The 25,100-nt window shown below is 44.8% G+C and overlaps 1 protein-coding gene across 5 annotated transcripts in view; it reads right to left on the reverse strand.

Annotated features, from left to right (window-relative positions):
- The window catches only part of MICU2 (mitochondrial calcium uptake 2), a 70,716-nt gene that overhangs the window by 10,322 nt on the left and 35,294 nt on the right, over positions 1-25,100 (reverse strand). For 3 of the 5 annotated variants that reach the window (XM_074377909.1, XM_074377910.1, XM_074377913.1), the window contains exons 3-7: positions 22,856-22,887; positions 22,683-22,758; positions 10,925-10,972; positions 9,591-9,673; positions 1,050-1,115 (exon numbers count right to left, since the gene is read on the reverse strand). In XM_074377909.1, coding sequence (XP_074234010.1) covers positions 1,050-1,115; positions 9,591-9,673; positions 10,925-10,972; positions 22,683-22,758; positions 22,856-22,887 — 305 coding nt within the window. The remainder of the gene's footprint in view (positions 1-1,049; positions 1,116-9,590; positions 9,674-10,924; positions 10,973-22,682; positions 22,759-22,855; positions 22,888-25,100) is intronic. The other 2 variants (XM_074377911.1, XM_074377912.1) reach the window with 2 other exon arrangements.

Raw genomic sequence — 25,100 nt, forward strand, 5'->3', positions numbered from 1 at the left:
AACTCCTAGGACAATACCCACAAAAGATTCTCGTAACAACAACGGCAAATAACATTCTATTACTCTGCATAGCACCGTTCTCTACGGACTTCGCTCGAGCAGGAGAAAAACACCGAGGGCTAACACACCGGAATCGCTCCAGGGGGACTTCAGCTGTGGGCACAACTGCAGTGGGCCAAAGAGAGAGCTCAGAATAGTGAAACTAGTTATTTCAAAATGTGACCTCCTAGCATTTTCTAATGAAGCAGGATGGAGAGAATCAAAGCAGGAAAGCCTTGGACCTTCTGCTGAATGTTGGAAATTTGAAAAACGCTAGCTTTTCCTAATGATAAAATTAACAGGTGAGGATTCCATTCAAGGTAATGAGTGATGCAGATCCACAGACCCTTCCTCCTTCCAGTCTCCCAGAAAATAAACAAAAATAATAACACAGAACCACTAAAAAGATTATCAGCAGCAACTAAACAACAAAAGGGTTTAAACCATATAGTTTGAGAGAGAAGTGCTGGATTCAGGTGCTGGTCCAGCCTGCCTCCCACACACAGCGGTAGGCAGTGTGGCTGTCACCTGACAGGACCCACGAAAACCTTGAATCTAAGGGGTGAAAAGGCAGCCGGGACAAGACGTGGGGGAAAGCAGGCTACTTGGCAGCATGTGGAGCTCAGGCAGAGGGGGGCTTCTAGAATCTTCTGGGCACTGTTCAGTGGAGGGTAAGCAGGAATCCAGAGAGGGGGTGCACCGCGGAGGGCGGGGAGGGCAAGGTCAGGCCCATCAGCGGGGGCGCAGGAAGGGGGGCAGAGTTTGCGCATGAAGTCTGTCTGGAAGAACACATGGGAGCTGGTGACGGGAGGAAAATTCTGCCTACATACATCCTTCTGGGAGCCTCTTGAGGTCGGATCACGTGAATGTAGCAATTCTACTCAAATATTTAGAAAAGTCAAGTTACTGATGACTTTCTGGACTATCTGGGAATACTTATTTGAACAAACAGAATAGAGAAGCTACTGTAAATAACGTCTGTTTGGAAACGTTCGGCTTATTGCACATACCTGGCATTCTGTTTCACTAGCTACTGCTGTCTTCAGGTCATCCTGTTTACTGATGATCTTCTGCAGCTAAAAAGAGTGCAAACATGAATTCAGCTGTGTGTCTACCGGAATTCTCAAAACAACCTAAAAACAGATGCTAAGTTCTTATTACAAAATATATACCAGTTATTTGTTAAATATTAAATTAAATATTAAATTTTTTATTATAACTCCTAATATCAGTTTTTTTCTTAGATCACATAAGAATTAAAGGAGAAAGATATACAAGTATTAACATTGTTATTACTATGATTTGGATCACTTTTTCTCCTAAGAAAGCTGGCTTACTTAATATATATATATACTAAAGGCATCACTATATAAAAACTTCATGATTATCCTCATTTTTCAAGAGGATTTTTATTCATAATTAATTTTTCTGATTGTTTATGGCCATATTGCAAGTGTATAGCTCTTAAAAAGCTATTCATATCATATAAACAGCCTTCCCTTTTCTCTTTATGCATTTATAAAGCTTTGAGATAATTCATAGGCCTACATTTCTGCCAGTTAAAAAACTGTCAACAGTACCTCAGGACTGAGCACGCTAAAAACCTACCTACCGTTCAGTGTCATCTGTACCAGTCCTCACATGGAAAGCAAATTAAAAAAAAGTTTAAAAAAAATTAAATGTAGACAAAATCTCCACCCATTTTTTTCTAGACGGCTTCTTTGTTAATAGTTTGAGAAGGGCTGCCTCAAATGTTGCTGCTTCTGCTACATTTGTTGTAGGCATAAGGCTCGTCTCTAGCTCTCTAAAGCCCTCAGACTTTTCAACACTCGCCCCCCCCCCAATTTTAGGGAATAACGTTAAAGAGCTTTTATTTGTTTTATCCTTTATTTAAGTTGACAATCAGTATACTGCCATGTTCAACACCCAAACATTTCTTACTTTGCTTAAAACTGCTCCTCTTAACATTTTTATTAGGGATAATTTCAAACACAGCAGAGAGAACCCTGTAATAAACTACCCCCAACACATGACTCGGGTGCAGCCTTACCCATGTTCCGCCACTCGTGGTCCCTAGTCACCCACCCCCACTCCCGACTCGTCATTAATATTCACAGCTCTTTCGGGGAAGACTCCCGTGCACTGCAATGCACAAATCTGGGCCGTACAGTTTTCATTGGTTTAGAGATTCAAATAAATGGCATCAAGTCGTCTGTGTCTGCCATCATCTCCTATAACTCGGCACAGTGGCTCTGTGATTTATCTGTGTTGTCTGCTATCAGGACACGTTCCCATTTGTTGCTGAGCTGGACCCATCTGAATAAATACACAGCTGTTTATCCATTCACCTGCTGACAGATGTTCACGTTACTGCCTCCAGTTTTCGGCTACTGTGACTTAAGCTGCCATAAACTTTTTCTTTTTCCCCCAGCTTTACTGAGGTATACTTAACACACAAAAACTTGCACACGGTAATGTACACATCTCGATGAGTCTGAACCTCTGCACACCCCCTAACACACCACCACCATCAAGGCAGCAGACACAGCTCTCACCTCTGCTGTGGTTTTGGTGACTCAGCACGAGATTCAGCCTCTTGATGCACATTCACGCACATGACACCGTGTTGCTAAGCGTGTGCACTGTTTGTGCAGCGCAGCTCCCACAAACTTCCCTGCGCAGCCTCTGTTGTCTTTGACATGCTTTAACATTTCTCTTGGGTAAATTCCCAGGAGGGAACAGTTAGGTCTGTCTGACTTTATAAGAAACTGTCAAGCCTTTTTCCAAAGTGAATTCTGGTTCCTTCACAGCCTCACCATGTGGTGCCATCAACCTTTTTAATTTCAGCCATTCTATTGGAAGAACAGTACTTCTCTGTGGTTTTAACGTGCATTTCCCTGATAACTCACTTTTTCAAGTGCTGTCTCCTATTCACACATTTTCTCTTCTGATGTGTCTGTTGTACTCTTTTATCTAGATTTTAATTTTTTTTAACTACTAAGTTGTATGGATCTACTATATATTCTGGACACAAGTCCTTTGTCAATTACCTGCTTGGAAAATATTTTCTCTTATCCTACAGTTTGCCTATTCATTTTCTTAATACACAGAAGCCGTTAATTTTGATTATCACTCTTTTTCCCTTAATGGTCACTGCTTTCAGTGCCCTAAGTAACTGACTTACTGATCCTGAAGATACTCTCTTATATTTTTTCCCAGAAGCTTCATGGCTTTAGTTTTTATGTTTAGACGTAAGATACATCTCAAATACATTTCTGTATGTGGTCTGAGGCAAGGGTTATGGCTTTTTCATATACATAATATCCTATCCCTTGTTCTAGTGTTATTTGTTGAAAAGACTTTTGTTTCTTCATTAACTGAGCTGGAGGCTTTACTGAGAATTGTGACTATGTACGTGTGGACTCTGCTCCCCTCCACTGATCTACCTGTCCGTCCTTAGGGCAACGTCACAGTGTCACCACTACTGCAGGTCTGCAGAATCTTAAAGTTAGGTAGTGTCAGAGTATCCAGATTTATTCCTGCTTTTCAGGATTGATCTGGGTGGTTTAGAGCCTTTGCTTTTAAATATACTCTTTAAAATCAGCTTGTTAATTTCTATTAAAAAAAAAAAAAAGTCGACTGGGTTTCTGCTTGGGGAAATTGAATCTTTAGACCAATTTGGGAAGAAGTGACATCTTAACACGACCAAATCTTCAATCCATTAACATGGTGTATTTCTCCATTTATTGAGGTCTCCTTGAATTTCTACCAGCAATGTCTGAAGTTTCTGGTGTATGTTTTTTGTTAAATTTATTCCTACTTCTTTTATATCATTTGGCACCATCTAAAAAGAACTGATTTTAAATTCATTTTCCAAAAGTTTGCTACCATTATACGGAAACACAATGGATTTTTCTACACTGATCTCCCACCCGGAGACCTTGCTAAATTCACTTACACGTCTTTGATTTGGCTGTGATTTGGTTGTCAGTTCCTTAGTCCTATTATCTGTGGTAAAGTCAGATTTACTTCTTCCTTTCTCATCTTTTCCCCTTTTCCCCCTGTATTGCTTTTATCTCTAGAATCTCCAGCAAAATGTCAAACAGAAGGGGTAAGAAGACGTCCTTTGCCTGGTTCCTGACCTCAAGGGGAAAGCGTCCAGTACTTCATCTTGTGGCAGGATGTATCTTTAAATTTTCTGTGCACGCCTTTCACAGACTGAAGTTCTCTCCTATTCCTACCTGCTAACTTTTATCACAAAAGTGCTTATTTTGTTAAATGCTTTGTGTGCATGAACTGGTATGATCGTGTTGGTTCCTCTTCTATTCTGTTAATACTAAGATGGACTGCACTGACTGGTTTTCAACTATTAAGCAAATTTTGTACTCTGTGGATAAATCTCACTTCGTCGTGATGTGTTATTTTATATAGCGCTTGACGAGCTTTGCTCCATCCGGTTAAGCATTTTCATATCTCTGTTCACGAGGAAAGGTGGTCTATAGTCCACTTTTCCTGTTAGGTCTTCGCCAAGTTTCAGCCATCAGGGATGTGCTGGTCTCATCACATGAGGGAACTGTTCCCTTTTCCTGCGTTTTCTCAAAGAGTCTGTGCAAACTGGGCATTTCTGCATCCCTGTGTGCTTGAACAGGTTTCACCGGTGAAAGCATCTGAGCCTGGACATTTCTTTGTGGGAAAGTTTTTGATAACAAATCCAGTTCCTTTGATAAAGGGCCATTCAGATTTCTATCCCATCTCGTTAGCTTCGGTAAGTTTTGTTTCTTAAGGCACTTGTCCGTTCGTCTGAGTTATCAAACTCCCAGTCACATAGGAACCAGTACCTCACAGTGTTCCACTTCTATCCCTCCGATGCCTGCAGGATGTGTGGTGAGCTCTCCTTTTCATTGCTAATACTGGGCATTTGATCTCTTTTGTTATTGTTTGTTTCTGTTAGGTCAAGTACTAAGGATCAGTCAAATTTATCAGATGGATAATTTTAAAAATAGGAACAACAGATGTTATTCATAAAATGATACATTTTTATAGAACATTCAAAACTTATCTTTTATTATAAGACAATATAGTTATTGTCTATAGTTATAATCTTCACGTAGTCATTGTAAATAGTTACAAAACAAAAAAGCAAACAGAATTAGCTCACTGAAGTAAGAAGTTCTTCAGGAGGCTGTCCCAGTATCATGTGGAACTTAGAACAAGGGTCAGTCCTGCAGTCTGACTATGTGGGTTTAGTGCCAGACGGAGCTGCCCTGCCAGAGTCTTAGCTAAGGCACTTTGGTCTGGACTCAGGGAGAGGTTACGGCAGGTTCGGCTGCACTTTGAAGACTGCAGTGCTGTGTATCTTGTTTTGTAGTAACAGCTCCATTTGAAAGACCATGAACACTTTGTATCCAGGTACCCTCTTAGGCCAAAAGGTCTCTCTGGTCTACTACGGTGCTTTCTGAGACGGCTGCATGTGACGCTGAGTCACGACGGCACTGCGCTAAGTGCCCCCACGTGACCACGTGCGGTCTCCGTGCTGGGAGCACAGCGGTTACGGACAGAGGGCGGCACGGGGTGCTTTCACTGAACTTACATTCCAGTGGGATGTAGACAACATCCAGTGGGACAGAGATAACGCGCAAGTGAACAAATCAGTCAGGTAATTCCAGAATTTTCAGTCTTGTGCTACGACTAGAATAAAAAGACAATGAAGTGGTGTGCCAAGATTCAGGCTTTCTGTCAGACATGCTTATTCTGGGGAGTTGTCTTTGAGGACATGACATCTGGGCTGAGAGCTGAATAATTAAAAGCTACCAAGGGGGTGGGGAAAGGGCATTCTAGGTAGAGGTAAGAGCAAAGTTTCTGGTAGAAATAGGGGTGCTTTGCTAGAGAACCAAAAACAGGTAAAGAGGTTATACGCAGCTACAAAGGCAGCAGGAGGGCACGCGCAAATACGAATTTCCGACGTCTAACAACCACTGCCAAACCGACCAGCTCTATACTGATCCGTATTTTCAGTTTCAGGCTGAAAGTGAAGACAACTATCTAGGGTCAATTTAACTTGTTTTTGCTTTCAGAATGGATCATGATTAAGTTCTGGAATAAGAACACTATTCCAAAATCAAGAAGAATAAATTCTACTGAAGGCCTTTACAGTTAATAATAACTCTAGCAGGTACATTTAGTTTCCTTTTTCCTTTTTTTTTTTTTTTTTGGTTGGGGGAGGTGATTAGGTTTACTCATTTATTCCCAGAGGAGGTACCAGGGATGGAACCCAGGACCTCACGCATGCTAAGCATGACTCTACCACTGGAGCTATAGCCCCCCCATTAGCAGGTAGACATAGTATAATAAAATTATTACACCACTGCGTTAAGAGCACAGTCCTTCCTACCAGTATGAAAGACCTGTGAAATCAAGGGACCACCTAAAGAGAAATCTATACTAGTAAACAGACTTGTCATCAATCTCTTGTTTAAAGAAATTACACTGAAACCCTGGCTCTTATCCCAAATAAGCAGATGTACCTTCTATCGAGGTAAAGACGAAATGGACTGATTATCACTGGCTTTGACCGCTGCAGGCGGCCTGTGGTCTGCTGACAGAGAAGAGTTTACACGGAGCGCTGCCACTGTACTTGTTCTTGGGATGAAGAAGTGAGCAATAAATACACTTACCACACAGCGTGCAGACCTGATGTTAACAAAACCGGAATGTACCACATAGCACAAAAGAAACAAACTAAGGCAATTTATATTCTAGGACATTTTCCTAAGACTTCATATTAATAGATTTCTTCGTTACTTTTGCATTTGCCGTTCAAGTCACTTTGCTATGCCTCTGTTTTGGGTATTAAAGTAATTCTCGTTACTTTTCTAGCACTTATGATAGGAAGAGCAACAAATAAAATTTACTGGGGAAACAGTCAGATAAGCTGAAAAAACTCACAAATCCTGCCCCTTAAACATGCTTCTCTGACCTGAAAAGAACTGTTTGGCTATTTCAATAAAACTTCAAATAGAAGAGAATACATACTTAGGATTCCTAATATGATGACCATGGAAATGAAATAATTATTCAAGTAATTAATGTAAATGCTTTTTCTCCTCTAAGCTGTTATTTTTAATTGACATAGTGTATCATGCTCCACAGGTTATCAAGTTTAGTGTTTCATTTCTAAGATCAGCACAAAGAACCCTTTACAGGCTTAGGAGGTTGACCAGGAAAAACCGTGGTATTCAGAAAGCGTTCTTCAAATTCAGCGTGTTGAATGATTACGCAGAAAAAGTATCTGAAACACTCCTGAAGCAGGTGTGTGCCACGTCCCGGGTGGAGGCTGCCCCGCAGGGAAGGAGACCCTGCAGGACGTGGCTCCATGGGCCCCTGGGAGGAGACCTGGGGAGGAAGGGGGCTGACATTTGCTCACAATGACTTTCTAATGAAACACTTTTTTGGGGTCCAAATCCGTATCTCTTATTTATAACATATTCTGAATACGTGGAACATTCCAAACATTCTTTCAGCAGTTAAACAGTAGTCTTCTCTACAGCTTTTAGTACATTTAACTTCTCCCACTTTGAGAAAATGGATTTTATAAGATTACCACCTGTTTTCTGAATAGTACAGTGAAACCTCATGTACCTAGAGGTTTATTTCAGGCAACTTCAATCCTCTGGAATCCTCCAGCCTTTTTACTTAAGCTGCAAACGCAGGAGTAAGAAAAATCTTTTCCAGCATCTGAGACAACTGTCATAAGGAGTATGCAACAAAGTACATCTAAAAATTTCTCAGTATCTTTAGCCCTGTATACTCTAGAGCAGTGCTGACCAGCAGGAAAGTATTGGCCTGAGTAAGTGATTTAGAATGTTTTAGTAGGCACGTTAGAACCAGGAAAAAGGCAAGTATACGGCACAGTGATCAGCACCTACTAACTACTTAGAAAAACCACTGATGGATTAATGAGCACACACATAGATGACTAATTTAGGACTGAAAAAAAGCCTTTGAGACACGAAAGAAATGGAACTCTCTCCCACTGCGGGTGGGAATGTAAAACAGTACCCAGAAAACAGAACTGGCAGCTTCTTAATTTATACTTAGCGTATGACCTGGCAACCCCACTCTTAAGTATTCAGTCAGAGAAAACATACATTCACCCAAAGACCTGTGTATGAATATTCACAGCAGCCTCAGCCTGGAAACAACCAGCATGCTCGTCCACAAGGGACTGGGGAGATGAAACGACGTCCGCACAACAGAGACCCCCCACCCACCCCAGCAGCGGGGACGGGCAGACCACTGACGCCCGCGGCAGCGGGGACGGGCCCGAGCGAGGCAAACAGAGCGCACACTTTCTGATTCCATTTACGTGAGACTCGAGGAAAGGAGCACATCGATGCTAGAAGAAAGCAGAGGACTGGTTGTTGCCTGGGGCCAGGACGGGTGAAGAACGGACTGAAAGGCCCAAGAGGGCTTTCTGGAGCGTGGGAAGTGTTTCAGATCTTGACTGGGATGTAGGGACACAGAGCATAAATTTGTCAAAACTCATCCCTCTGCACACTGTGGACAGGTGCAGTTTATTGTATATAATGTAACCTCACAGTTAAACCCCTCTGACAAGGGTCTAGACCATGACTTTGCAAATTTAATTACTAAAATATTTGGTTTTATACATAAGAAACTATCTCAAATATTAAGAAAACATGATGTAGCAAAAAGAAGGTCATAAAATAGAGAACACATTTATAAACAGTGGGATCCTACAAAAAGTAGGTTATAAACATTTAACAAGTTCACAAAGTATCTGGAGGAGGGTGCAGAGTGCGCGAACCTCAGCGCAGGGCGAGCCGAGGTGAGGGAAGGGGCAGGTGTGCGGCTGCGCAGCGGCGGGTGCAGCTCTCAGTGTCTCAGCCAGTGAGGCCAGTGCTGGAAGTTGTCCAGTTACTTAAAAAGTCTGTTAAACTGAGGAATCCTTTTAAAGAAGAAGGACACCTGCACAATGAACATTTTAATTAACTTACATAAGTAACATCCGTTTCAGAACCAAGGCCTTTTCTTTGGAGTGAAGCCACTGATTGAAATTACTTGTTATTTTTCTTGACTAAGTATATAAAAGATAATTTATCATCTGTAGTTCTCAGTTTCATTTTCATTAAAGTGCAGCAAAAATGTAAAGAAACAGGCGAAATTATATCTCAAAATTATGACTTTATCACATCTTCAATACAAAAATCAATATATTTTATAGTCCTTTCTTATTTCTTCAAAATCCGGTGTGTATTTTACATTACAGATCATTCATATGATGTATTCCATTAGAAATACAGGCATACCTCGTATTATTGTGCCTTGCAGATTTTGTGTTTTTTACAAATTGAAGGTTTGGGGCAACCCTGCATTGGTAGAGGATGGTTAGCATTTTTAGCAATGAAGTATTTTTAAATGAAGGCATGCATATTGGGACAGGACACTATTGCACACTTAAACAGACTACAGTACAGTGTAAACACAACAGGTGTTCAACAATGAACCAAAATTAACTAGAATCTACTTACCTTAAAAAATTCCTTTTTCTCAACCATCTCATCACCATCTGCATCCAGCATTTTAAATGCAACATGAAACCCAGTATGGGGTTCTGCAAGCAAGTGAAAAATGAATAATTATGGCAATGTTGGTGAAAGGCAATTTATTTGCAGATATACAGATCTTCAAACTTGAAATGAGCCACCAGAAACAACGTAAGTGCCTAAGACAGACAAAAAGCCGTACCTGCTTAGGACACCAGCTTGCAGAGGCTGACCTGCCTCCACGGTGTGCTGCTCCCCCGCCGTGCTCTGCTCGTCAGAGCACACGTAGTTCAACCACTTTATTTCTGTAGCTATACTCGGCGCTTTCCTGTATTCTTACAGTACCTTGGCTATTTTCATTTGATTATCCTTGATTTCCCTTTCTCAAGAGTAAGGCTTTAAAAAAATTACTCGTAAGTGATTCTGGACTTACAGGGACGCTGTGAGGTCGGCACAGCGCGCTCTCACCGGCCCCCCACCCAGCTGCCGCTACCGTCAGCATCTTCTGGAACCTCGTGCCTTTATCAGAACTAAGCACTTAACACGACAGCATTTCACACTAAACTATGGACTTCATTTGGGTTGCACGTTTCTTCTGCTCTAGGGTCAGACACAGGAAACACGCTGCATTTAGCTGGGATGCCTCCTCGGTCTCCTCCAAGCTGGGGAAGTTTCTTAATCTCTCCTTGGTATTCTTGGCTTTGACAGTCTGAAGAGGGCTGGTCAGGAATTTTGCAGGATGTCAGATGAGGCTTTTTAAAAAAATGTTTTTGGGGGGAGGGGGGTAATTAGGTTTTAAAAAAAATTTATTATTATTTTTTTAATGGAGGCGCTGGGGATTAAACCCAGGACCGTGTGCATGCTGAGCATGCCCTCTACCACTGAGCTCTACCCTGCCCACCTCAGACGAGGCATTTTAAAAAAAATTATTTATTATTGTATTTTGGGGGAGAGGAAATTAGCCTTTTTATTAATTAATTTTTTAATGGAGGCACTGGGGACTGAACCCAGGGCCTCGTGCATGCTAGGCAGGTACTCTCCCACTGAGCTATACCCCCCCAGATGAGGCATTTTTAATATCCCTAAGTGAAGGCTAGGTCTGTTTCTTCTGCTCAAAGAGCCTTCAGTCATGAGACAAAGTTACGGGAGCAGAGAGCAAAGGAGGCCGAGAGCCCAGGGATGACCCGATCCAAGCGTCATCTTGCAGGGACAGACGCCAAGGCACCGGCAACATCCGCAGTGACAGAGACGCAAGTACAGAACCTCCGCGCCCCGCCTGGTAGGAACAGTCAGGGTCACTGAGGGACTGAGGTACTCACTAGTGAGGACTGTAAGCAGGAACAGATACTCAGTGTACGAAACGAGCCCTGAAAGAGAGAGAACACACACACTGAAAACAAGTTTCAGGCGGTTTAGAAGTGATCACACACATACATGTACTGTATGGAACCTTCACCCAAGTAAAAACACATTTTACTTTAAATGACCTCTCTTTGGTACTACGGAGAACCGTCATAAGAGAGTCTAGTACAAATGCTTAAAAACAAAAGACTGATCAGGTCACTGTCGCTAGCAGGAAGGGGAACGGACGTTGGCCAGCAAACAAAGGTGTCCACGAGGGGCTTCACTTGCACGGCATTCTGCGTAATCTCTACACAAAGTTCACTATTCATAACATCTCAGCTGAAGCAAACTTACAAATTCAGTAGAATGACAGAGATCTGAATATGCGAAAGGTCAAACTACATTATCAAAATGAAGTCATTCGATCTTCGCAGCAGTGACCTGACTGGCCTTTGAGAAGCCATCCCTCCCCACTCCTGTCTGGGTGGGACGACTCGTCTTCACCTCTGGAGGGAGATGCTAACTGGCCAGGCGGCAGCCACGCTCCTGCAGGGCTGAGCCCTGCTCAGCCAGATGCGGGGACTGGGGGAACCGCTGCGAGAATGCTGGGCCACTCACTCCACTCCCCCCGAGCTCTGATGATGCAAGAATGTCCCGCTTAGGACAGCGAGGCCAGACGAGTGCCTGGACCTTCCAGGGGGCTGGTCTCCAACGCAGGCCAGAAAGAGGCTGTTTGAACCCTGGACGAAGCTGGGCTGAAGCTGGATCTACGTCTGCCCACTAAATAAACTTCCTCTCCTGCTCCAGTAAGCAGTGTCAGGCTTCCCGTGCTTGCAATGCAAAGAATCACCATAAACATTTGTGAACTAGCCGTCTGAATGTTTTCTTTGCAGAAATGTCTACTCCAGTCCTTTGCTCGTTTTTAACTGGTTTTTTTTTTTGGTTGTTATTGGATTGTAGCAGTTCTTTATATATTCTGGATATTAACCCCCTACATGGGATTTGCAAATATTTTCTTCCATCCTGTGGGCTGCCTTTTCACTCTTGATAGTGTACTTTGAGTCGCAAAACTTTAAAATTTTTCTGTTGTCGCCCGTGTCTTAAATCTCTTTTACTCTATAGGTTCTCCCTGGTCTTTTTCCCCCTCTCAATTTCAACTTAATTGTTAAAAGAAGCTTGGTCATTTGTCCTGTAAAGTTTCTGAGTGTCCAGAAGATTTTGCTAAGTGCATCCGTGGTGTCATTTCACTCATTCCTCTAACATCTACATTTTCTGCAAACTGGTACTTGGATCCAGAGCTGTGCTCAGATTCAAGTTTGGTTTGTGGCAAGAATTCTTAACAGATGGCGCTGTATACTTTCACCAGGAAGCCCAAATGCAAATGCTTACAGGAAATGCTAAATACCACCGAGAGATGCTGACAGAAGATTTACAGGACTTAAAAAAACAGTGAAGTCAATTCCAGAGTTTAGGTGATCAGAGACGTCTCAGAAGAAATAATTCTAAAAATGGTCTTCGAATGATGGGAGAAAATTTTACTTAAGCAGGTGTAGTATCAGTGGGAAAACCACATATATAAGGTTGATAAAGCTGAATATGAGCATTAAAAAGCAACTGTTTGTCTGGAATACTGTCTATGTGGAAGAATCAATGGGAAGGGAAGCCAATCCAGGGGTTCAGAGACAGGGAAGACAGGCTGGAGGCGGTGGCGGCAGGGGTCTGCCTCATCCTTCTGTGAAGGAGGACCACCCCTGCCGGCTCCCGGTCAACACGGTGGAGACTCAGAAAGCAGCGCAGAGCAAGGCAGGCAGGGCTGCCCTCTAGGTAATTCCATGTTTCAGCTACAGCGCCTTCATGTATATATTTTAAATGTTCTTAATGACTTACAGTTTTTGCATCATCAACTTTTCTGTTGTTTTTATTCTGGAGCAGGTGTACTTCCCTTTAATAAGAAAGCCCACAGTAAGTCTTCAGATATTTTTTCTTAAAAACATTCAGTGTTTATACCAAGGGAGAATAAATTAAATGTGTTCTGCCATACTTCAGAGCTGAGAGAAATGTTCTAATGTTAGCTGAAGGATCAAAGGATTTCATCCCTTGGCGGCCTCAAAAGAGTGAATAGATTTTTTTTTTTTCTAGTTTTCAAAGGAATACAGCAACGTGAAAAAACGGTCAATCTGCCAAGCAGAACTGGGCTTGGTGCCAAAAGGAGACCTCACTGTCCTCTTCTCGAGACATAGGTGCTTGTCCCGTGCATAGGGGAACTTTTTGAAAAAGAAAATCCCATAGTCTTTCTTTGAAATACTGACTTAAATAAAATGCTTGAATAAACACAGTTGAGACAGTGTAACAGCAGCACCTTACACTCTCAAGACAGATTACAGACAATACAGCTCTCCAACAGCATTCTGCCCATCTGCCTCTGAAATGCTTTTAAAGAAAACTGACACTTCAGAACATTTATAGGAGAGACAGTTTAATACATATTTGTTACACTGAATTGTAAAATGAATGCTGTGAAATGGCAATGTTTCAAAACTGCACTTCAAATGGGGAAGTAGTTTAAATAATTTGTATTTAAAAACTGAGTAAAGAATTCTTAAGGGCCACTAGAAGAGATGATCAAATTCTGTTAGTTACTATGCTTCCCTGGAAATATTTTAAATTTGGAACCACTGAAAAATATGACTTGCTACGGAATGCAATTTTGAGAACTCTGTTCCCCAAACAGAAATGACTACAGCTATCATAGGAACATACTTATATCTTATGACATATCTTAACTTGTATTTGGTAAATCCTTGAGGACAGTATCACGTTGAAAATTCTGCTCAGTCTGTAAACAATACATAATAATCGTAACAGACAATTCACTTTTCTTTACAGCAATGCAAGGGGGCGAGCTGTCTTCTTACTTCAAGCGTCCGCCACCTTTGCTTGTTACGACAGAGTGTGCACTTGGGCAGCGCTTTCATGTGGTAGAACAGAATAAATTGCTCCAAGTGTAGCTAAATGTTATTCTTTTCTTCAAGTGACTTCAATTATATCAACAAAGGAGTATATCTGAAAAAAAGTGTATCTGTTGAAACTTTCCTATAAAATATTCACAGTAGTGTTTTTTCTTTAAGTGGAATGTATATTTCAACTCATGTATTTCAGAGAAAAACTAAAAAAAACCTGTTTAAGTCCTTTCTCAAGACTTTTTCTTGTTCTGTTTCTAAGTTTTCTAGAGGCAGGGAGAAAAGGGAATGAATTCAGTAAGTATTTAGGAGTCGAAATTAGATTTATGTCTGACTGCATGTGAAGGATGGGAGGGGCAAAGAAAGAAAGGGTTCAAAGATGTTTCTGGGTTTCGATGAGCTGGGTGAAAAATCCTACTACCAAACAAGATCAAAAACCAAGGTTTGAGGGACGATGGTCTGGGATATGATGAATTTTAGGTAACTGAGAACCACATGCAGGTGGCCTGGCAGCTACTTTGTACACAGGAGGCTTGGGAGAGTGGCCTGGGCTGCTAGGAGGGATCTGAGTCACCAGCACACACGGATGCTACAACCAAAGGGAGCGAGGAGAAGGGCAGTGAGTGAAGGAGGACCCCAGGCAGCCCAGCGCCTGCAGGGCAGGAGGAGGGAGCAGCACAAGGAGACCCGGGATAGCGTGGCTGCAGAGACCCCAGAGAGCATGCAGCACGTGACTCTGCCCGCCGAGGTCCTGTGTTGACCTGTCTCCAGGCACTGAGCCCGAGACTCGCATACGCATCCCCCTCTAACCGTGGAAACAAATGACCTCTATTTCACAGGTAACACAGGCTTTAGAGAATTCTGTTAGTTACTCCAGGGGACACAGGAACTGTGAAGCCTCCCTCACCTCAGGGACACTCTTCTCCCAGTGACAGTGCGGTCAAGTGGCCGTCCCAGAGGACAGGAGGCCCAGGGCCGGACCCCGGCTGGAGCAGAGTGACAGCAGGGACGGGACAGCCGGGGTGAGGGAGCTGGCGCCGCAGGAATGCGCGGAACCAGCTGGCCTCACCGCCTTGCCTCGCTACTTCTGATTCTGCACGGACACGCGGCTCCTGCCCGTCAGCGGCTTACTTTTCTCGTCCTCGGCGAGTTGCGCTGCTACGTCCTCAGTGGGGCCGCGACCTGCAGCGCCGCGTGGACGGCAGGAAGCCGGGTGTCCCTGTCCCCCCTGCAGCTGCCAGCGCCTGTGTTCTGATCCTCCCCGACTCTGAAACGAGCGCTGTCACGTTACCTCGCCTGCAGCCCCTCCCTCCTCCCTTCCTTCCAGCTCCACGTAAAGCCCCCTGTCCTTCTCTGAATATCTTCACAGACTGCGCCTAAAGGAAAAAAACCCAAACTTTCTGCTCTGGACTTCCATTTTCTGTTTATCTTTTCAATAGTCCATCACTAAGGGCCTTCTCCCTAACCATCTAGAAATACTGACTTTTTATTCTTTAAGAAATCTTGGAAATGCAGGGGAGGGTATAGCTCAAGTGGCAGAGCACATGCTTAGCATGCACAAGGTCCTGGGTTCAATCTCTGGTGCCTCCTCTAAAAATAAATAAATTAGTAAACCTACCTCCCTCCTCTCCCCCTCCCCTGCCGAAAAAAAAATCCTGGAAATGAATGACGCCCCTGTTCATTCCGAGAATATAGAGCCCTCTAGCTGCATAAAGGGCGGGGAACCAGAACTCCTCAGCAAGAACAGTGTGTGGCTAGGCTGACAAGTTTATCTCCCTGATGTTAGAAAGGCATACATACAGAGCCAGAGCCAGAGCCGCACAGATACGTATATGTACCTGGAAGTCAACGGGAACAAGTAACAAAGAAGTTACTAATAATCTTTCTTAGAATCCTCTGAAAACAGTTCTCAGTTTTACCTCCCTTACGGTACAGAAGCGGCGGAGCTGGTAAAGATACACAGATGCACACCCCTTCTTCCAGAGACAGAACCGTGGCTTCCAGATGTGACCACGTGCAGCAGAACCCTCGAACTGGACGCCACCAGCGACAACCCTCCCCACGCCTCCCCTGGCAACGCGGAAAACTGCTTCACAAGCCTCGCGGCCGCAAGTGGAGGCTGGATGACAGAGCACCGGTCTCTGTGTCGAGAGAAGAAAGAAAATCTGGAGGTGCCCCGCACCCCCTGCTCAAAGAGGCACAACTGTAACGCAGCAGTCTGGGAAACTGGAGTACCTTCTCGCCTGCCCTTCGAGTCGCCCTGCTGCTCTCAAGGCCCCCGCTCCCCTGGCTTGTGGGAGCTACCACCGCTGGCCGCCTTCGTCACACCAGGAAAACGGACGTCTGCTCCCTGCTTGCAGACGCCTCCGCTCTCACTGCACACCTCAGGCCTCGAGACACTGCCCTGCATTTGCCAGGTGGCCTCCCACTTTCTTCAAAATTTGTTAAGCCTTGCTTTAAACCTCATTATCTCCTGTGAGACACAGAATTTCTCATTGCTCTTTTAGGCCTGACTAGCCTGCTCCATCTTTCAAACTCATCCTATTAGAACTGACCTCACTGTTTGATTTCCCCAGTTTACGTGATTCTGGTTGAATTCCATCAAAGGCGACAGAGAAGAAACAATGAGGATGGTAAGGAAAACGCTGGGAGGAACTATGGGGTCACGGCTGCCATGAGAAACACCACTGGGGTCACACAGGCTGGACTGGGACCTAGATGGAGTAGTGTCCACAGAGGACGGGCCAGGCTGACCTGGACAGGAGCGGTGTCCACAGAGGACGGGCCAGGCTGAAGCTGGCTGAAGAATGAGTGGGAAGCCAAGAAGTGGACACAATATAAAACAAAGGGTTCGGCTGTGAAAAGGGGTCAGAAAAGTAGGAGCCAGCTAACAGGAGATGTGGGGTCAGAGAAAGAATCTTTTTCCTTAAAAATGGGAGAACATTTTCTGAGTTTACATAAGACAGGGATGAGGCAGTGGAGAAAGACAGTGACGTGGGAGGGAGCAGCACGGCAGCAGGGGTCTGGAGAAGACGCTGCGGAGCTGAAGCAGGCGGGCCGGACGCGGGCGCCGCGGGTTCAGCGCAGAGCCCTTTCTTCCTTTACGTAAAGAGAAAACTGCCTGAAAGTTTGTTAAATTCTTTGCTGCACAGGATATACTTCACTATAAATGTTACCAATTTTGATAATTATCTTCATGATTCTGAGCGCAGACTACATGGTATTAAGATACAATCTTGTAATCAATAGTAGGGAAGTGCAGTTTGAAAAATTATGTTTTCTGTTCAGTTCTGCCATGATTAGACTTATTTACTTCAATTAAGTGGCAGCATTTTATAGGTAATGTACTTTGAAATAAGTGTACACCATATAACATATGGTATTACACTGAATAACTTCAATTACATAATATCTAGTTCAGGAAAAGGAAAAGCATTCTATATAATAGTTGCAAATCATAAAGTATCAAGCTGATAACATTTTTGGTCACCAGGAGGCAGAAATTTCATTTTTATCTTAGAAATAGTTGACATCAAAAGAAAAATGTTTTAATGAAACAGAAGTAACAATTACACGATAATCTCATGGTTTTATTTGGACACTGGTAATGGTTGATACAGTCTTTCTAAAACTTACAAAAGCATCACCGCTAAGCGGATTTCACTGCTGAGAAAATAACACCAACTAGTCCTAACTTGGAAGAGGATCAATAAAAATTACTTACAAGTTTTAACGGGAAAATATTTTTATTTGTTTTCTTTGGGGGGGTAGGTAATTAGGTTTATTTACTTATTTATTTTTAATGGAGGCACTGGGGATTGAACCCAGGACCCTGTGCACGCTAGGCACGCGCTCTACCACTGAGCTATACCCTCCCCCTTAACTGGAAAATATTTTGAAAAACTTGCAGCCTTCCTACTTTCGACAGAGATAGGCGAACTGAAGTTACACAACAAAAATGATCAGGGCTCAGAGAAACGGACGAGGATGACTGTCACTAGCGATACTAGTCAGTCACTTTTAGACGAGCGTCTGCTCTGTGCTGGAGAGCGTTTTAGGCAACACGCTACAGGCAGCTAGCGATACAGAAATGACCGCACACGTTCTTCCTCTTGGAGGATTTGTGGCTGAATTAGAAAGTGCGAGAGACGGTGCAGTGCAGCAGAACTAAAAAGATGAGAAAGAACAAGGCCTGTGTCCTGGGGTCTCAGCTCGCTCTCCTGGGGGGGGGGGGGGGCCCGGGACAGGCAGTGGCGGGAGGGTGTCCTGGCGGGCTGTGCAGGCACAGGCAGCACTCAAGGCCCCGCTCCCAGCTCCCAGCTCCCAGCTCGGGGGAGGGTACTGCCTGCCGGGAGGCTGCGGAAGGATGTCTTTGCAGAAGCGAGGGGAGCGTCTGAGGTCTTTGCAAATGGTCCCTCTCGTAAGTACCACAGATTAAGCTCTTCTCCCAGATACTGCCTCCTTAAAATGGTTTAAACTTTCTCTTTTCAGCATTCATTTTATGAATTTGCCTTTAAAGTAATATTTAAAAGACTTTCTAAATTATATTTATTTCATTACTATATTAATATATAAATATAACACGTGTGAATATATTTATTAGTGGTGTAAATATTAATATATTTATTACATATACCCATGTTAGTGCTTTACACAAACGCTGAATTAACCCACTGCTGCTTCTAATATTTTGCCGTTAAGTCAGAATTATTATAGACTCTCCCTGCCTTCCTTACTTTAGGGGAAAAAAATCAACGATGAAACAATGGAGTTATATCCACGGACACTACCCAAGTTTTCACAACTGTAAACAGAGTATCTTTCTTAAAACCCCAAAATGCTTTCAGAAAAGCATTTGTAGCAAAAGGACATCTCAAAGCCACAGCTTCAATTTAAGTATCACCATTTGGGATTTAAATATTACACATAAAATCCACTTTTAAGTGCCGAATTAATGACCATTTCCTAAAATCTTTAATTATGATTTAGAAGGTATTATTTATTTTAATTTAGAAATTCCTTAATGAGAGGCCAAGGTCCAGTTAATATGAAACCTTATGAAAACACAGATCAATGATAATATTACCAATTATAAACATACAATGTGCCAGACACACAGTGACAAGCAAGCGGACTGGCTTGCCCGAGGTCACCAGCTAACTGCCAGAGCTGGGGAGCCAAACCAGGCTTAAAGCTATGCTCCTAACATGGTTTTTGGGGCTAGGTACCAGATACTATAAATGTTAAAAACATCTTACTCATTAAACTCTTAGCCATCGTCGCGCAGGGATCACTAGCTTGTTTCAAAGGTGACGAAAGCGAGGAAGGCCAGTACCTCCTCAGGTCGCGAAACCAGGAAACTGTGAACGTATGTCTGTTGGCCCCAAACACACCCTCTTCTCCATACGCACAGACCACCTCCCAGTAAATCCCCACTTAAACAGTTAAGAAGCTTTTTAACCTCTCGAAAGTAGACAGGTTTGGTGCTGACCAAGGAGTCCGGAGAGGGCGGGTGGGATGGTGCGAAGACAGGCAGCTCAGTACAAGGAACTAACATCGCAGAATGGACTCGAGGGCTGTGAGTCCACTGGACTCCGACCCCTGGCGAGTGGGCAGGACTTGACACTTCTCGCCCATAAGCAGCTGGTCAGTGCCGACTCCACGGAGCTCAGACGCCAGAGCTCTTTCATTGTCTTCCTCCTCCATGGAGTGTTGTGTGATACAAATATTCTCATTTTGAAGCTAACGTTTACATACAAAGGTTAAAAAAAAGTAATGTGATTTGAGAATGCTGTAAATCTCTCAAGGATAACTGTAAAAACTCTTCTATATTCAATAGCAGAAAGTTAGCTAGGAAACTGCATGTGCTGTTTAATTCTCCAGCTCCTTCTGTGGCCAACAGGAAGGAACATTATCTGCCATTAATTTATCACAACTGTGGGTGAATACTTTTCTATACTTGTCACAGACTGGTCCTTACATAAAAAGGACCCATGGAGGTCCTTCGCCTATTTGTATGAGCATTTTCAAACGACACCTCCTAAGTGACATTTGGCTCGAATAGGTATGAGAGTAAAGCTGAAAACATTTATGAATTGCATTCACCAACTGCATCTGGCCTCGGGCAGGTGACCTGACCTCCTGGTGCCTCGGGTAACTTGTCTATAAACAGGGTACGAGATAACGGCGTAGGACTCCTGCGAGCAGGAAAGGTGTTTAGCATGCGCACAGGGCCCCCAGGGCGAGGGCCTGAGCGCAGGAGCCGCCGCGGGCACAGCGGGCTCTGGAAGCGGCCTGGCGCAGCCCTGGCACCCCGAGGCCTCTTCCTCGGGCTCCGCCCTGCTCGCCGCCCTCCCTTAAAGTGAGGTGCTCTGTCCAGGGCCCCTGGTGTCCCCGCTTTACCCAGGCTTCCCAAGCCTTTCAGGGAGGACAGCGCACGTCCTCCACCGGGCACGGCCCCTCCCGACCCTGCAGACACGGCCTCCTTCCCGCGCCCCGGAGCCTCCGTGACCCACACAGTCATCACCGAGCTGCTCAGGCCAGAGCGCTGGGCCTCATCCCGGACCCCTTTCCCCTCCCTCACATGCAGTCTAACCCAGCCTGTCCATTCTGTCACCAAGACGCCAGTCAAGATCACACCCGGCTCTCCGTCCCACGACCCCTGCTCTCCGTCCCACGACCCCTGCTCTGGCACATCCCGCGCTGGGGCTGCAAAACCTCCCATTGTCTCGGGTCATTCACCCCCTCGGCCACTCGCCGCCCTCCCCCAGAGGGGTCTTCCCATCGGATCTGCCACTTTCTGACAACTCTCTGACGGCAGCCCACTGCTCTCAGACGAGGTCAAGGTCCTGCAAAGCCATGCAGATTTAGGCTCTGTCACCTCTCCGGCCCAACTCCACACACCCCTGGCAGCCCCTCTGCACATCTGTGTTCTCACACCTGCACGCCGGCCTCCACGGCTCTGCCCCGACCCCACTCCTCCACTCGCTCAGCCCAGCCCCCCCGGAGGGTGTGGCGCCCGGCTGGCCCTCCGACGGGGGTGACCCCTGTCTCCCACTGCAGTGCTAACTCCAGACCTTCACTCTTCCAACCTCCGGACAAACCCGCTACTTTGAGGCGAACACCACCGAGCCAGGCCGCCTCCTGCTTCCTCTGTGGTTGGTCCTCGACCACGCCGCCCGCGCTGTAGCTTTCAGTCCCAAAGACCGGCCCCTGCTTCACTGCCTTTCTCTCACCTCAACATCATCGTCCCAGGCGATTTCAGCACACAGGACGACACTGTCCCTTAGCCCTGTGGTCACACACATGACGTCAGTGCTCCAGCCATCTAATCCACAGCCATACCCTGAACCGGAAAGAACCTGGAGCTGCTTCACCTGTGACCTCATCAGGGCAGACGCCCTGCTCTCGACCTCACAGGGTCTCCTGCTCGCTCGTGGGTTCACAGCTCACCTGTTCCCAGCCCCCCTCTCCCTCCTTCTCGCTTTCTTCTTTTCATCTCTCTTCCTGTTTTACTTTCTTTTCTATGATCTTGCTTAGATGCCAAGGCTCGTTACTTAAAACTTCTTACACTTTTAAGTAAAAATGTTGCTCTCAACATTCTTAACTCCCACAACCATTCTTCCATCCGTGTGTCCTGCAGAACCCTAACCCTATACAGCCGAACGGCATTCCTGTTCCCACTAGAGGCCGTGGAGAACCATCGCATAGCTGCACCGACGGGCTGACGGCTCTTTCGTGACCTACACTGTCTTCTGGCCCCTCAAGGCTTCCCAGAAACCTTCCCATGTTCCCCTGTCAGCTCTTGTTACTGACCACAGAAGCTGCCTTCAGGCCTTCTCCTTCTCCACCCTCCTACTTTGTAAAGAAAATCAAAGTGACCCTCCCAACCCGCCTCAGCTTCTTACCACTAACTCTGCCAGCAGGGGCACTGGACACCCACGTGCTCATCCTTCCCTGCGGGTACCAGGCAAGTGCTCTCCACCTGAGGACACGCCGTCCACCTGTGCTCCGGGGACAGCCCTCTCTCGCACGTTTCCCGGAACTCTGTCCTGCTCTCTGGTGTTTCCACCTCTCTCTCCCAGGCCAAGGGATAGCCCAGGTCCCTTCTCTACCATAAACCAATGTCCCCCGGCCTCCTGCCCTGCCCCCAAGACTGCCCTCTAGGCCCTCTTGGTCCCCCTCCCCTGCCCTGCGGCATCTCCTGGTGTCCCCGCTCCCTCCCACGTTCTGCAGTTTGGCTTCAGAACCCGCCCCTCACTACGCCTGCTCTTGCCGACATGTCTAAAGCTCTGCTTCTCATCTAATGAGCGTGCCTCAGTCGGCTGACGCGACCCCTGGTTTCCTTGGCAGCTCCCTCCCTCCCTCCCCGGGGCCCCTCGGGCCGCTGGGCCCGCTCCCCTCTCCTCTGCTGGGACTCTCTCAGGGGCACCCCTTCCGCCCTGCTCCCGCAGGTGCTGGTGCTCCTGCGCACTGTGTCTGAGGCTTTCTCGTCTTACCTTAGATGCCCCACCTCACTCCTTGTCTTCAGGCTTTAATTAAAATCAGTGTTTAAATAATTTATCTGTAATTGTTCAAAGGGTTTGAGAAGGGTACTTGCAACATAGTGAGCATTTTATTATGTTTTAAAACACCTCGTAAGCAACACAGCATCACAACATTCTCTGTGTAGACTCTCCAACACGCAGTTGCAAACCTCATAACCTAATTCCTTAATAGTAATATTTTGGTTAAAGAAAACACAAGCAGAAATTTAACATGAAATCAAAATTACCTTTATCGCCAAGGTCTCTGAAAAACGTTGACCCACAACTAGCTCTTCTGATTCCCGCCAGGACGTCCTCGATGTCCTTTGAATACACATATTATCACCTTTCAATTTAACTTATGGAAGCTTGTTTTCTACCTTAACAAGAAGGAAAGAAAAGCAGACCCCTCATCCCTTACCTTGTCTGTCAGCTTCTTGACTGAAGTTTTACCTGCAGCAAAGGAGGAACGTCACTCAGCACCCAGCACTGGTAAAACCCAATGCCCAGCAAGAAAGAAAATCACTTAAAAGACGAAGAGGGCAAACAACTAGATGTTTATGAGAAATAGAAGTTTGGCAAATTTAGCTAATATCTGTAAACGAAAGTTATGAGCCAGAGAATTCTAAGTCCACACCCACCCCCCCCCACAGATCCACCCCCCCCACAGACCCACACACCCACCCACACCCCCCCCCACAGACCCACACACACCCACCAACACACACACAGACCCACACACACACCCACCCACACACACACATACACACACAGGGTAGTTGATCTACGGCCTATTTTCAGTTCCACAACTCCCTTCCAGACATATGAAGCCTTAGAATCATCTTTGACTCATCTCAGCTAAGATAAATAAATTTGCGCCAAACATAATTTCTTCCTTCACATGATTATTAAAGTCTGTCTCTTTTTGATTTCATTGATTAAAAGAAATGCAAATTCAAGCTTTAGAAAGCTACCTTTTTAGAACTCTGAGAAGTCCTTGAGCTTTCAGCTCTCCAGTCAGATTTAAAAGGCTAGCCAGCAGGCCTGTTCATTCTAAAGCCATGTTGCTTCTAAGAGTTTCCCTCTGGGTAACGGAGGTTAAAGTTCTGTCAGGCTTCCGGACATCTTCTTTATGCTGACGTTTCCTTTTATCCACTGTAATTCTAAAGCAATCACCTGCTTCTTTTGCTGAGACTTACTCTGAAGATAGCCTCAAGCCATTTTACACATTCAGAACAACACTGGAAAATACTTTGTTTATTTTGTTTCTTATGTAAGCCATGCGCATCACAAACTTCCCTTCTTGCTTTCAAAATTATCTTATCCATAAAGTTCCTTCGGTATAATTACATGTTCTAAGAAAATTCAGGTGACAAGTTAAAAAAAAAAAGGATACTTTAAAATGGGCGTTTTCTGCAGTTTGGGGTGCTTAAACTTGGCCTATAGACCTACGAGGGACAAATTCTATTATTTATTGTTAATACATCCCCAAGATTTTAGTTTTGCATTATTAATCAAACACTAGTTGTGAATATGACTGTATAATTTTTAGAAGCATCTATGACCATGTTTATAAGCTTCAGAGTTACTATTTTGGGATAATTATTCGTCACTGATAAACTATTACGTGCTATCCAATGACAAGTAACCCCAGATTCTAATGTCAGGTGCTATTACAACATGAGATCATCAAACAGATAAAAGCTACCGTTTAATTTACACATCTAAGTGTCTGTGTGAATGTGTGTATAGGAATACGTAGTAACAGAATGCTGATAAACTTCAGAAAGCTGTATTTTACCTATCTTTGCATTTCCTATCAACTTAAAAAATTAATTGATCATGATTCACATGCGTTATATTGCTTTTCTTAAAGTTATGTCACAAATTATACATGACCAAACATGCTTTTATTTTTAGACAATTAGGGCTAGCCTCATCGGTTTCTTACAGACAGACTAACCCTTACACGCAGCTGAGTCGCACTCTAGGAAGTAGTAACTGATGACCCCACAGGAACATCTTGCGGTCAATATGAACAATTTTTCAGAAATAAGATTTTTTAAGGGGTCTTATTATCTGCTTCAGAGCTAGATCTGGTCTTTCAAAAATCTTTGGGCTTAAAAAAACCCTTCTACCTGAAACTGAGTGAGGAAGAGGTGCAGGACAAGTCTGGATGCCAAACAGCTAAGCCAACAAAATTCAATACCATGTGAATGAAAGGCAACAATAAAATCACCAACAACTGGCAATGTGACACAGAACCCCGTCAGAACCAATCTGAAACACTACTGAGGCCGACTCCATGTGTGTGGTGATGAGTACTGAAACGTTCATTCAATGAATAACTGAGTAAAAGATCAGAAGATCCCAGAAGGTCCTCTCATTCAGACCCCTGCGGCTTCGTGGCTCGGAGAGTACGGTCCCTACTTCACAAGCAAGCAAGGCCCTGTGACGGCGACAGGCACCGGTCATGGTGCGGCGCTGGAGGATTTCTTTTCTCTCGCAGATCTTTCAAAATCTGGTGAAAAGCAGGCGTCAGACGCCCCGCGCTCCATCAGAGCAGCAGCGGATCCTGCGGACCGCAGTCAGCCCTGGGAGCACCGAGCACGACGGTCACAGAGGCAGTCGGCTGCTCCTGATGGTAACTCAGAACGCTAATACTG

The sequence above is a fragment of the Camelus bactrianus genome, chromosome 14 (assembly GCF_048773025.1).
Source record: "Camelus bactrianus isolate YW-2024 breed Bactrian camel chromosome 14, ASM4877302v1, whole genome shotgun sequence".
NCBI lineage: Eukaryota > Metazoa > Chordata > Mammalia > Artiodactyla > Camelidae > Camelus > Camelus bactrianus.